This window comes from Hirundo rustica, chromosome 7 (assembly GCF_015227805.2).
Source record: "Hirundo rustica isolate bHirRus1 chromosome 7, bHirRus1.pri.v3, whole genome shotgun sequence".
Taxonomy (NCBI): Eukaryota; Metazoa; Chordata; class Aves; order Passeriformes; family Hirundinidae; genus Hirundo; species Hirundo rustica.
Window position 1 is genome coordinate 5,639,469 of NC_053456.1, and position 12,960 is coordinate 5,652,428.

At 48.0% G+C, this 12,960-nt stretch overlaps 1 protein-coding gene across 1 annotated transcript in view; it reads right to left on the reverse strand.

The window, feature by feature from the left end:
* Window positions 1-5,248, reverse strand: part of LOC120755398 (histamine N-methyltransferase-like) — a 15,437-nt gene extending 10,189 nt beyond the window's left edge. The window contains exons 1-3 of the mRNA XM_040070232.2: window positions 5,093-5,248; window positions 1,953-2,142; window positions 1,027-1,079 (exon numbers count right to left, since the gene is read on the reverse strand). Of these exons, the coding sequence (XP_039926166.1) occupies window positions 1,027-1,079; window positions 1,953-2,089 (190 nt within the window). The 5' untranslated portion in view covers window positions 2,090-2,142; window positions 5,093-5,248. The remainder of the gene's footprint in view (window positions 1-1,026; window positions 1,080-1,952; window positions 2,143-5,092) is intronic.
* Between the last annotated feature and the right edge of the window lie 7,712 nt (window positions 5,249-12,960).

A 12,960-nucleotide genomic window follows, 5' to 3' on the forward strand; every position in this document is an offset into this window, starting at 1 on the left:
TCTTTCTCTCTCTCTTTCTCTCTCTCTCTCTCTTTTCTTTTCTTTCTTTTTTTCTGAAGAATGGGTTCCTGTGGAGAGCAATGCTCCTGCTCTGTCACACTGGTTTATAATTAATGCCCACCATTTACATACAATTATTCTATGGAGGAGGGACTGACAAAACTGGGGTTAGTCTTTTGCAATGGTATGACTACAGCATTTAAACTAGATTAACTGTTCATATAAAATTTAAGTGTGGTGACTTAATGGGCAGAGAAGGAAACATAGGTTTTAATTATGGGGGCACTTAGGCAAGAATTTAATGAAAAGAAGCCACTTGATCTTACTGGTGTCGTTTTTCCACTCAGTCAACTTAAGATAAAGCAACAAAGGGTAATTTTTTGTGATTCCTTCTGGATTTCTTCTGGAGCTTATGCCAAGCTCCAGTGTTTTGGGGGACAGCAGTGCACTGGTATTGGTCAGCAAATACCAACAGGAAAAGCAGAGCTCAGCCATGGCTCTCACATAGCAGTCATGAGGGTTGTCACCTCAGTAAATAATTACAGGGGACAATAGTTGCAATTCAGGTAAAAATGCAATATTCTGAGGAATCAAAGACATTTGTTTGGGGTTTGGGTGGTTTTTTTTGTTGTTTGTTTCTGGTGGGGTTTTTTGTTTGTTTTTGGTGGGCTTTTTTGTCATTGTTGGGTGTTTTGTTTTTTGGTTTTGTTTGGTTTTGGTTTGGTTTTTTTGTGTAGAAATCCTTTGGAACAATTCAAGCTTCTCTCTGCCTTTGAGGAGTGACGGTGTAGAAGGTGAGTTTTTTGTGGAGGACACAGAGGAATCAGAGTGGGGAGGCACAAGCTGTTTTCAGATGATGTGGTCACACACCAACCAACACCACCTGTCCCCTGGAGCTGACTTATCAAGGGAAGATATATTTCCCATTCTGCTCCTTTTGCAATTTTTAGTCCTCTATTCTTTAAAAAAAAAAAAAAAAAAAAGGAGAAGGCAAGAAAGCATATCAGTATTGAAGTCCATACGTACCTGCTCCACCACCAACGCTCAGAACATTGATTGTAGACTTCCCGTTTCCAATACTGAAAAACATTATTTATACATTTTAGGAGAGCTGCCCAGTAGAGAGGGTGCCATGCATGATGTGAGACACTGGAGATCCCATTAAGACTAAAATTTGCAGGGCAAAACCCAAACGTGCTGTGTGTGTACACAGGCACACATGCGAGGGGGCAGGACAGATCAGATTCAGAGCTCTTCCCTTTGGATATTCATAATTTCCAATTATTTGGGCAATCTGTAGAGGTGGCATTTTGCTTTTGTTATGAGGGAATAAAAGCAGAAGCGAGTACACGCCTTCCCCGTGTCTGTGCTCAGGGGAACAGAGAGCCCTCTGAGTCTGGACCAGCACCTTAAAAAATATTTGTAGAAGTTTTGCATTATGCAAGATGGGGAAGGAGCGGGGAGAGCGTAATGCTCCCTAAAATCCCTGAGTGAGGCTTTGGCAGAGCCATGAAACCCTGAGCACTGAGAAGAGCCTCCCCAGAGCCAGGATTTGATGCTGGCTGCCGTCTCCCATGCCAGCCTGCAAAGTGAGGGGTCCAGCAAAGGACACACACTGGCAGGCAAAGCAGGGATACCAACCAGCCATCCTAGAGAAACCCTAAATATTACCTGAAAAGATTACTTTTAGAAAGCCGCTTTCAACCAAGTGTGACGCTGGAATGTAGCATCTGTCAGTGCATTTCAGAGCTGATTCGGGGCCGGCTGCGTTTGTGTGCAAGGAAACAATGCAGCCTTGTCTCCTCCTTGCTGGCCATTCTCCGTCCCAGAGCCACCATCCAGCCGTGGGCGCGAAGGGCACCAAGCCAGCCGATCCGCCCCTCTCGGGCCAGCAGCACCGTGGGGCTGTGGCTGGGCTCTCCCCCAGCCCAGGGTGGTCACCTCGCTGTTACCTCGCTATCACGTCCGGCAGCTGCCTCTCCACGAACTCCAGCATGCTCTGGTGCTCCGTGGACCTCTCCAGGAAGAGGCGGAATGACCGGAGGTATCTGTCGGGATCAGCGAGCAAACTCCTCATGGGTGCTGCCATGCCGGGAGGGCGCAGGAGGGGACAGGCTGCTCCCTGAAGCTCTTCTCTCAGGGCTAGAAAAGGAAGGAAAAGTGCTGGAGGGGAAAATCCAGCCCGCACCCGGACTTTGCTCCTCGTCCCCGGCCCTGCTGCTGCCTCGGAGCGTTGCACAATCTTGCAACTGAAGCTGTAAACGGCGTCCAAGCAGCAAAGGGTAATTTATCATCTTTAATCTGTGTAGAGCAAGTGCCAGCATTTTTTAACTGTGCTGAGACAGGACTCTGTTTAAACACAGTAAAAGGGTCTTTAGATGGGTCTTAAATTAAAAAAAAAAAAAAAATTCCTCTCTTTTGTGAAGTCATGGAGAGGCTCCAAAGGCTGGGTCTGGATTAGAAGAAAGTGCAACACATCTCCAGAGACACTGGCAGATGTCTCTATCTGGTTTTTTAATCTTTTGATGTTCTTAAAGGGAATGCTGATGGTGGGGTGAAAACAATAAAAACCTCATAAAGGCACTTTATTTTTCTAGTTTTTCCGAAGATAATGGTACAATTCCCATGGGTTAAGTAGCTAATTCGCCAAAGCCACGTGAGTTACTGGAAGAGATGTTGTGCTAAACCAGGCTTACGGGGAATCAGGAGTGCGGAAGGCAAAGCCTGTTACCAGGGAAGTGTCAGACTGTACCTTAAAAAGTGCACAAAGATGTCTTTATCCTCTCTTAAACCACAGTTTGAATTCATCACATCTTGCCCTACCTGGCAAGGAGAAAGGAGAGCCCTCTCCCTCCTCACGGGCCCCATGTTTAAGGACATACCACATTTCCTCGGTGTCTCTTACCATCCCCTCTGGCTTTCCTGCAGAGGTTACACCCCAGCCACCTCTTGTTATTTTTACAGTTCCCTTTGGACTGTCTCCAGCCAAACCCCACTGATGCTGAAGTGCAGCACAAACCCCTCCCAGCTTCTGGTTTTCCTGGCTCCCAGAGCAGCCGGGATGGCTTCCCTGGCTCCACTGAGACCCTGCACCCGCTGCCTTCACTCACCAGCGTGACCACTGGAATTCAAATCATGGCCTTTTCCACACTGCTTCTCTCATCCCTTTGAATTATAAATCTGGCCTCTGTCACGCTCAAGTCCCTCCCAGCTGCATATCAAATAACACAGTCTTGTCCCTCCTTCAAACCATGAACAGAAACAAAAGCAACAGGCTCAGGTCCATATTTACCATCCCCTCCTTATTTGGCAGTGTACTTCTGACAAATTTTCTTACTGTGCATCCAGTTTTCCACCCACCCAATACCTGTCTCATCAAGGCCACATCTTCCTCACTTGTTTATGAGAATATCATACACAGTGGTGCCATTTCCTTCTCCCATCAGCAGGAAGATGGGCTTGGAACAATTTCTGCCTGATATATTCACATTGCCTGACCATCATCTTATTCCCCTTCTGCCACATGGAGGGCTATTTCTAGGAGCTATTTCTAGGAACTATTTCTAGGAACTATTATTAGTGACAGCCACCATGCTGAGCAGCGGCCCAGCTCCCTCTCCTGCCCCCTTTCCAATGACAACCTCAGCTTGCTTTGCCCATTTTCCTTCCCTGCCTGTGACAAAGGTAACGTCCAAGTGGTGGCATGTTTGGGGTTCACAGACCATGGGCCAAATCTCCTCCCATCCCAAAGGTTCCTGCAGGAAGGAGCTTGGTGAGGCTTGGTGACAATTCACCTCCTTCAGCATGTGCTGCTACCAGAGCCACTGACAATGGCTGAGAATTCACAATCAATTAGCAATGCCTAATAATTGCTCTCCTTGGGGCAGTCCCAAAGATCACTGGTGACTCTGGAGCAGTTGCTGAGGTTGATTTCCCACCCACGCTGCCTCCAAGGCAGACTGGCTTCGGTACCCTCCCTCCTCCCCACCTTCTCAGACAGCAAAGATACTTCCAAGTGAAAAAAATAGCAAAACGGAGCATTTTAAAGAGCACTAATGAAAAACAAGCTGGTACAACACTGGTGACAAGTAGATGGGAGAGTTTTCAAAACTTTGTCAGCCTCCGACTGACAAGCCCTCCTTGACCCCCATAAGCAGCATTCAAACACTCAACAACATCTGAATTAACCTGGGGAATCCAAGTGGGAATTTTTCCAGAGACAGTAAGAAAGAAAGCTCCTGGATGTACCTTGGATGAGAATTAGTCATTGCTAACACACCCGGAAAACACAGGGGTGTATTCTGTGTTTACCCATTCCTTTGCTATGCCTGACTCCTTGCTTTTCATTTTACTTGCATAAGGAGGCTTTGCTGTTTGCCACTAATACATTTTCACTACCTTCAATCTTGAAAAAATATTTTGCAGCTTCTAAGAGGAGATTTAGATAATCGACCCTTATTTCTGTGCCTCCCTCCACTTCCCATGATTTAATTTGCCAACATCCCCTGCTCAGCAATCTCTAATGAGCAGCCGAGATTCATTTCCATGTTGGGTGCAGTTCAAGGAATTTGTCTCATTTCTTTCATTACAGTTTTGGCTGTGTGGAATTTGCCCCATTTATTTCATTCTGGGGTTTGTTTTACTTTTTTTTTTTTTTTTTTTTTTTTTTTTTTTTTCTTTATGAATTGCGCACAGTTAACTTTAAAAATGAGCAAAGAGAAGGAAGAAAAGGATTGTTTTCTGAATTCAGCTGATAGACACTTGTAAGGTAAACATGTTCACTCGGGCATGTTCCCTTCAGTGAAAACCGAAAATTAACTGTGTCTCCCTTAAAAGCTTGAGGAGTTCTGAAAGCGGACACTTTATGCTGCAGTTACTTGATCCGTCCCTTCTCTGCGCCGGCACCGGCAGAGTGAAACCCGCTTTAAACTCGCCATAAAACCCTTTAAGCCCTCCCCGTGCAGGCAGCAAACACCGCGAGTTCGGGTTGATCAGCGCAGGGTTGCGTGCGCCGCCCGACGCCGGCGACAGCGGGACCGCTCCCGGACGGAACCTGCTCCAGGGGCACCTGCTGCCGGGCAGCCCTACTCACCCGGGCTGTGCCGTGCCCCTCGGGGATGTGCCAGCGATGCTGCAGAGCTCCTGGGATGTGCTCCCAGCCGGACACCTCCCAGTCCAGCCCCCTTTGTGTGCGGCCACCTCCCCGTCCTGCCGCGTCCCTTCGCCGCCCCATCCCCGGCGGTCCCAGCCCGGGGCCGCGGCACGGGCGGGGTTTGGCAGCGGGAGGATGGAGCGGGCAGAGCCGGAACCTCGTGTGGCTGCTGCCTGGAGAGGCAGAGGGACACCTCCAACCCTGCCGTACCCACGTCCCCTCCTGGCGCGGTCCCCCGCAGCTGTCCCCCGGGAATGAAGCTGGCACGGCCAGCCTGCCCCTGGGAACATCCCGGCGCGGAGCTGTGCCCCGGTGTTAATTAGAGCAGGGGTGACAAATGAAGCCCTGCCGGTGGGATATAGAGCCCGCAGCTCCTGACAAATTGGAAATAATTGTCTCGGCGTGCGGCACGTGGCGATGGGAAGCATCGTTTGCGGTTTGCCTATAGAACCCTTCCATTATGGACAACTTTGCTTATTTTAGCTGGTTTTCTTGACAGCAGATATTCTTCTTATCCCTTACTTTCCCAGAGCTTAAGCAATGGGAAGCATTTTCCAAGTTGTGTGCACCCTCTGCAGCCCTGTTAGGAGCGGTTTTATCCCAAGGAACACGAGTATGGATAAAACCATTTACCCGTGTCTGCTGTCACCTTGTGATTTGGTGGTCAGGGCACCGCACATTCAGCCTGTGCGTGCCTCACATTATTTGTTTCTCCATGTTTAGCAAGAAGGAATTTTTTTTAGTTAAATGAAGAAGTTTTCCCTCTGGAGCTAGATAGAGAAATGAACTGTTGAAGGAGAAATGAGCTGTTCACAAGACAGAAGTTATACGAAATAATACCAGTAATATTAATAATGATGCTTTCAAAGGCACAGTTACAGGGAGAATGGCTGCAGCTTGACATTTAGCTGAGAGTTTACTCAAATGAAGATTTCATATCAACAGTTAAAATTATTCAGCCAGAACGACTGTGTGTGAAGCCAACACCCACTGCAATTTTTTTCTCTCTCTGTTCACAGCACCATTTCCTCCCCAGTCTAAGGGAACGAGATACAAAGCCCTTTACCAAGGATCTCACCAGGAGCAGCAATGCCACAGTGTTTAGTACCTGCCATATTTTATGATTCTGTGCTTCAAAGAGTGATGCCAAATCCACACAGGCAGACTGGGGAGACCAGCAACAGTTTTGCCCTTTCAAATCAACAATCCTGCCTTGCTTGCCCATGGCAGTGAGCCTAGAACTGGGTGGTCTTTCAGGTCCCTTTGAACCCCAAACATTCTGTGGTTCTCTAATTCTATGACTTTATTTTCTAGGGGGGTTTTGAGGGAAATTGAACCCTAAGTACCCAGTCAGCCACAAATCAAGGCAGCTTCCACTGGCTTGCAGTGTCCCAGCAGATGTCCCTTCTGCAGCCACAGTTCCCACCCAGGGAACCCCATCCTGGCTCTGTACTGGTGATGAGCACTGCTGTTCAAACATAGCTGAACAGCAGGATCAGTGGTGGTTAGTTTCTCTGCAGTTCTAGGAATCTGTATTAATTTGTGTCGCCAAAGCTGTGCAAGCTGGTCCAAAGAAAATAAACTCAGTGCATCTGGCCCACACTTTTTTCCCTCTGTAGAGCATTAAGGATGGGTTTTCCAGGTGCCAGTTGCCATTTAATAGGAAAGCCCAAGTTTTGAGAGCCAAAAATAAAGATTATATGCATCTGGTGCTTTTAAGTGCATTATAAAAATAAAAGATGCTGCTGTTAATTTGCTTCTTTAGTTTCCCCTGGGGACACATTTGGTGAGATTTCGGTGAACCCCAGTCATTTCAGTGTGGTGTGCTCTGTGCTGCCCTGGTGCAGGGACACTGGGGGTTTGGGGGTGCTGCACCCCTGCCTAGCACTGTGCCCAGGGCAGGGCTGTGCTCAGCCACAGGCTGGGAACCAGCAGAGAGGGACAAGGGCCAGGATGGAGCCCAGAATGGTTCTGTAAAGTGACACCGTGCAGAGAAGCTGGCCACACCCAGACCTGGCAGATCCATGGGTTTGTTCATTAGGGTGCGTGTACACTATTTGACACTGTAGGGCCGTCACAGAATCATAGAGTAGTTGTGTTAGAAGGGACCTTAAAGATCATTTCATCCCAAACCCTGCCATGGGCAGGGACACTTCCCATTAGACCAGGCTGCTCCAAGCCCCATCCAGCCTAGGATGGGGCAGCCACAGATTCTTAACATTCATTAATGAAAAATCACCTTCCTGTCCCATTCTACCGTGTGTCTTCCTATATACAGCACTGTCCTAGATAGCAGGAGGCTGAGTTATTGAAAGGAAATCCCACAAGCCCTGAGGGCATTAATATTTGGGAAATAATCACTATTACACATTAAACATCTCTCTGTCGTGGCAGCTCAAGGGACGATTCACAGCTCTGGAGATACCTGGCCAACTGTGAGGTAGAATAATACTAAAATACAAAGCTGTGAGTAAGACAAGCCACCCTGGGAACCTGGCAAGGACACAAGTAGCTGTCACTGGCCCCTCAGGTGAGTCAAGAGCTGGGAGCAGCCAACACCTGCTGATTATTTCCTTCTCTGGAGTACATCTGTGTGGGGTTGGGCTGAAAATTTATACTCTGGGAAGAAAGAGAAAGGAGTTAAAGCTCATGGTCTTGGTCCAAATGAATCACTGAATTTTTTTCTTCCAGGTATGCTCCAAGTGATGTTGGGAGACAGGCCCTGGTGGGGGAAAGGGGCAGGGGATCATGCCCTGCTCCAGGCTCCCGGGATGCCCACCAGACATGCCCAGCAGCAGCACAGGATTTCCTGTAGGCTCTGCTGATCCACAAGCTCCAACAGCCTCACCAGTCCCATGGCAGAAGTGGAAATAGCAGAAAAAAGTGATCCACTGATGATTTGTGAGAGCTGTGGTAACTGGTGAATGTGTTGGTGTTTTCGGAAATGGAAAGTCCTATCAAGATTAGCAAAAACCAGGGCACAAGCAGGGCATGGGAGTGGCTGCTGCCTACACCTGAAGACAGGAGATTAAGGCTGTGCAGTGGTGATTTTATCTCAGAAGGGATGGGAGTGCTGGAATAGACCATCCCTCAGTGAATGGCTGCAGTGATCCTCCCCTGGGAGAAGATCCATCCCTCTGGAGCAGGGACCAGAGGCTGGAGCCACAGCTGAGAAAAGCTGAGCTCGAGGGATGGATCCACGTGTAATGTCCCCGCTGCCTTAATGTAACACAGAGCATGTGGGTCAGATCTAGGAAACTGGAAAGAGGCAGGAGGAGCGGGAAAGGCTGCACGGGAACTGTCTAATCTCTACCCCGTAACCAGATTTCAAAGCATTTGGAGATGGACCAAATATCTGAGCCCAAAGATCCAGGAGTTTATTGGGCTTACCTCTGGATCTGATGTAATCAGAACGGCCAGCCTGATAAAAGCAGAAGCGAGACGTTGCTTAATGTCTGAAGAATTATTTCTGCTGTCTCCTAATAAAGCACACTGATGTAAGCTGGGGATGATAACAAGAGCGCTGCGCTGGCCTAGCAAAATCTCATTTTTCAGGACAACTGAACTGTCAGTGCCAAAGAACAGACAGGTTATTGCTCATGCTCCTCCAAGGTTACTTTTATTAAAATGGAAATTTCCAACGCTTTGCATGCACACATACGTGGCCACGGGTGCAGACTTCCCTGTGAGGGGGAGAGGGGCCTTGCCACAGCCACCCCTCCCTCCTGCAGCTCCTCAGAGCAGCCCTTACAAATGGGGGTGCCCTGGGGGAACCCAGCATGGCTGTCCCTGTCCCGGGTCTGTGTCTGAGCCAGCCCCATCCTCGCCACTGCTTTGGGGTGGGCTTGGCACCCACAGCAGCCTGGGGTGGGTGCAGTGCCACAGCTGCACCCCGTGAATCTCCCCTATGATCTGGGTGAGGATTTGCTGTCCCTCCTCAAACCCAGCACAGGCACCATCACCCCAAAACTGGCTCTTCACACCAGAGGGGTGCAGCTCCCCAAACCCTCTCACTGCAGTCAGTTCATTCCTGCAGGTCGTTCCCGGCCACAGATTGGGATGGGAAGGGGGAAAAGAGGGAAGAGAAGAAGAGAAGAGAAGAGAAGAGAAGAGAAGAGAAGAGAAGAGAAGAGAAGAGAAGAGAAGAGAAGAGAAGAGAAGAGAAGAGAAGAGAAGAGAAGAGAAGAGAAGAGAAGAGAAGAGAAGAGAAGAGAAGAGAAGAGAAGAGAAGAGAAGAGAAGAGAAGAGAAGAGAAGAGAAGAGAAGAGAAGAGAAGAGATTTGGAATGACCCTACAATGAGGATTTAATCCAACTGCCTGATCCCTTCAGGACTGTCTGTAAGTTAAAGGATCTTGTTAAGGACATTATCCAAATGCTTTTTAAACAGACGATAATAAAAGAAAAATAGGAGGGGAAAGAGCAAAAAATTAATACCTGGCTGTATTTCACTTTTTGTTGTCTCAATACACTGAGAAACTGCAGCAGGCAAAACCCGAACTTGGCTGATGAGAAAAAATTTGTTCAACAAATGTGTCTTCTTATCTTCCCCAGTATATCTGAGGAACAGATAAAATTTTTACAAACGTGTGCCTTAGTTAAAATAATTTTGCTTTTCCCGTTCCTGAAATTAATTGAACCAAAAATTGTTTGTGAAATACTCATTATGGAGCACTCCAAATTTCTGGCTTGCAATTAGTGAAACAAATCAGTGCTCTATTCCCAGACTGAAAAAAAACCCCAAAATATTAGAGCATTTCAATTAGCAATTTGAAACTGAAATTCTTAATTGAGTTGATCTCAGAAAGAAATTCTATTTGGGAAAAAAAAATAACATTGGCAAGGAGAGTTTATTACTGTGCCTGGTTTTGGAGGTGCTCAAGGATGGTCACACCTTCACCAAGAGGTGCTCCACACCAGAAGCTGGTGGAAGGAGATGCTGCTGGAAATCATCCAGAGTGTGCAGCTCTTGGCATGGGAAGCCACGAGCAGCCATGGACAAGACACAAAACCCCCAGCTTCTTGCTAGCCCTGAGTGCAGCTCATTTTTTCCTGGGGACTGCAATCTCTGCCAAGAAACCTTCTTCTGTGCTGGAGAAGCATGAAGGACTCTGCAAAGACCTGGCTCAGGTTATTGATATTATGGGAAAGCAGAGTTATGCCAGGGAAGAGGGGATGGCTTTTTTTGTGTGTGTGTGTGCCACTTTAGCTGCTGATTCAGGTTTTCTACACATTTTAGGAAGCAATATTCATTCATTATGAAAAAAAAAGAAAAAAAAAAAAACCATAAACCCAAACCAATTCTTAGGGGGTTTTACCTATATATGAGAATAATTATTTTCTCTTTTGCAGATGCAGTGATATGAGGAGAGAACTGACAGAAATACCCAACAGCCTATAAATGAAAATATGACAATATTAAGTGAAAAATAACAACCTGGGCATTGTTTTTCAGACACTGTCATGAGGGCATGCCCCTGCTGCCAGGCTGACTCAGTGGAGCTTCAGACCCACGGGTGATGAAAGCATGAAGTGAGACAGAGATCATGCAGCTCTTAATACCTGCTCCTGTTCTAATTAATTTTCACTTTTAACAGCAATAGTTGTGGGTTTTTTTCAAAACAAATATCCCTGGCTCAAAAGATCACCGTCTCTCCTATATTTGTGCAACATCCACTTCCCATTGGCACCTTCCCCACATTACTAATTTCCCCTTTCCTCCTCCTCCAGCTCTTCCCTCAAGATCTGGTGCGACAAAGAGGATCTGAACGAGCCACCCTTGAAAAGCAATCAACCAAAATTAGAAGGGCTTTCTTCCAGGCCGTGTTTGGGCAGGCATCACGCCCCTGAGCACATGGCACTGCCGTCGGCCTGCGCCCTGCTCCGACGTGGCAGCTCCTGCCGTCACAGCGCGACTCGACGAGGGAATATTCCGCTTGCAACGCCTTGCCGTGGCTCACCTGCCTCCTAAATCTGCTTGAAGCGCAGCGTTTCCTTCATGTCTCATCCTGTGGGAGCTTCTGTTAAGCTTTGGAAAGGGTTTAGGCAGCTCTCTCCTCCGATGGCAGGAGCTGCTTACGGCTCTCGTCATCAAAACCTTGGCACGGAGCTGTGCGCATTAGGAACACTTCGGATGTTTGCAATTCACCCCTCGTGCCAAAACCCCACGTGGCCTGGTGAAGAGTATCCTTTAGACAAAATTCATTTCCTCCAGGCCCGTGGGATCCTGGGCTGGGTGGCAGCTGACAGTGCCAGCACAGGGGTGACACCCTCCTGGGGTCTGTCTGTGCACCACTTCGGGCATTACATTGCCATGGCAACCTTTATATCTAAAACGCTCCATATTTCTTCTTTGATGAGATTCTTCTTCCTGGGACAGAAAACAGCACCCTGGAAGTGGGGCTTTGCACCCAGCACCTCCACACCAGTCACTTGCCTTTCCCTTTTCTTCTTTGCCCTTTTTTCTTCTTTTTTTCCGTACAACTCACAAGTTTTTGCCCCTTCTGCCCCTTAATGACAGTGGTGGGACGTTCTCACAGGTTACTGACGAGAACCAGAGTGGAAGGAGAGGGCCAGTGGGTTTTAGGAGTGCCTGGGTGGGAAGGGGCTCAGCAGCACTGGATGTTCTCAGGGAACCTGTGCGGCCCCAGCCTCCCACGGATGGAGGTGAAGCTCAGCTCATGCTGGTTTTATCTCTCCCAGGCCTAACAATGGGTCAGGGGTGGAGGAATAAGAAAAATAAAGATCTGGAGATCCTGCAAGCAGCACGGCTGGCCATGGGAGGCTGCTCTGCCGTGACCTTGGCCTCTCCAGCCCTTCATCCTCAGCAAGCACACGCGGCAGAGTGAGTTTTAATGGCACTGTGCATCTCACAGCCACAAAACAAACTGCAGGCAGGGCCTCAGGAACAGACTGACAGCTTTGCAGACTGCTGTTAACAATGATTCCAGATTTTTGTTTATTTTTTTTTTTTAATGCCATATGTTACGATCAACTACTGTCACGTGCAGTCCGGCCCTGGTTCTCTGCCATTCCAGGTGGAAAGTGAGAGGGGCTGCAAGCCATCAGGGTCTGGTATTGCCAGAGGGTCACAGAAGGGTTTGAGTTAGAAGGGACCTTAAAGCTCATCCTGTTCCAATCCCCTGCCATGGGCAGCGACACCTTCCACTGTCCCAGGCTGATCCAAGCCCCATCCAGCCTGGCCTTGGACACTTCCAGGGATCCAGGGGCAGCCACAGCTTCTCTGTGCCAGGGCCTCCCCACCCTCACAGAAAATAATTTCTTCCTAACATCTAATCTAAGCCCACCCTCTTTTAGTTTAAAGCCGTTCCCCCTTGCTTTATCACCACCTGCCGATGCAAAAAGTTCCTCTCCAAAGCCGTGCTGAAGCTTGGCTTTGAACACAGCCATGCTTTAATTTATACTATTTTTTTTTTTTTTTACTACAGTTTGAGCTAATAGATCAATTTTGGAGCTGAGCGTACCGCCTACTGCCAAAAGAGGTTGCAAATGTGCTATTTCACAGTGAAACATCAGTACAAAAGCACTGCTTCCTCGCTAGTACTTATCACTGGAGGTACATGGATCATGCAAAAGCCCTTGACATAGTGCTAGAACATTGCTCGAGTGAAAATGTACAAGAGCTCTTCATGGGCACTGCTGTCATCTGATTTTTTTTTAATTACAACTTAATTTGGAGCCAACAGGAGCCTTGACTGGAAGCTCCTGCCTGCAGAGTCCATTTGTGCTTCAGCAAGAGAAGCTGAAAAGGCCATCTAGAAGCTTCCCCAGAAGTGCTGTGGATTTCCAG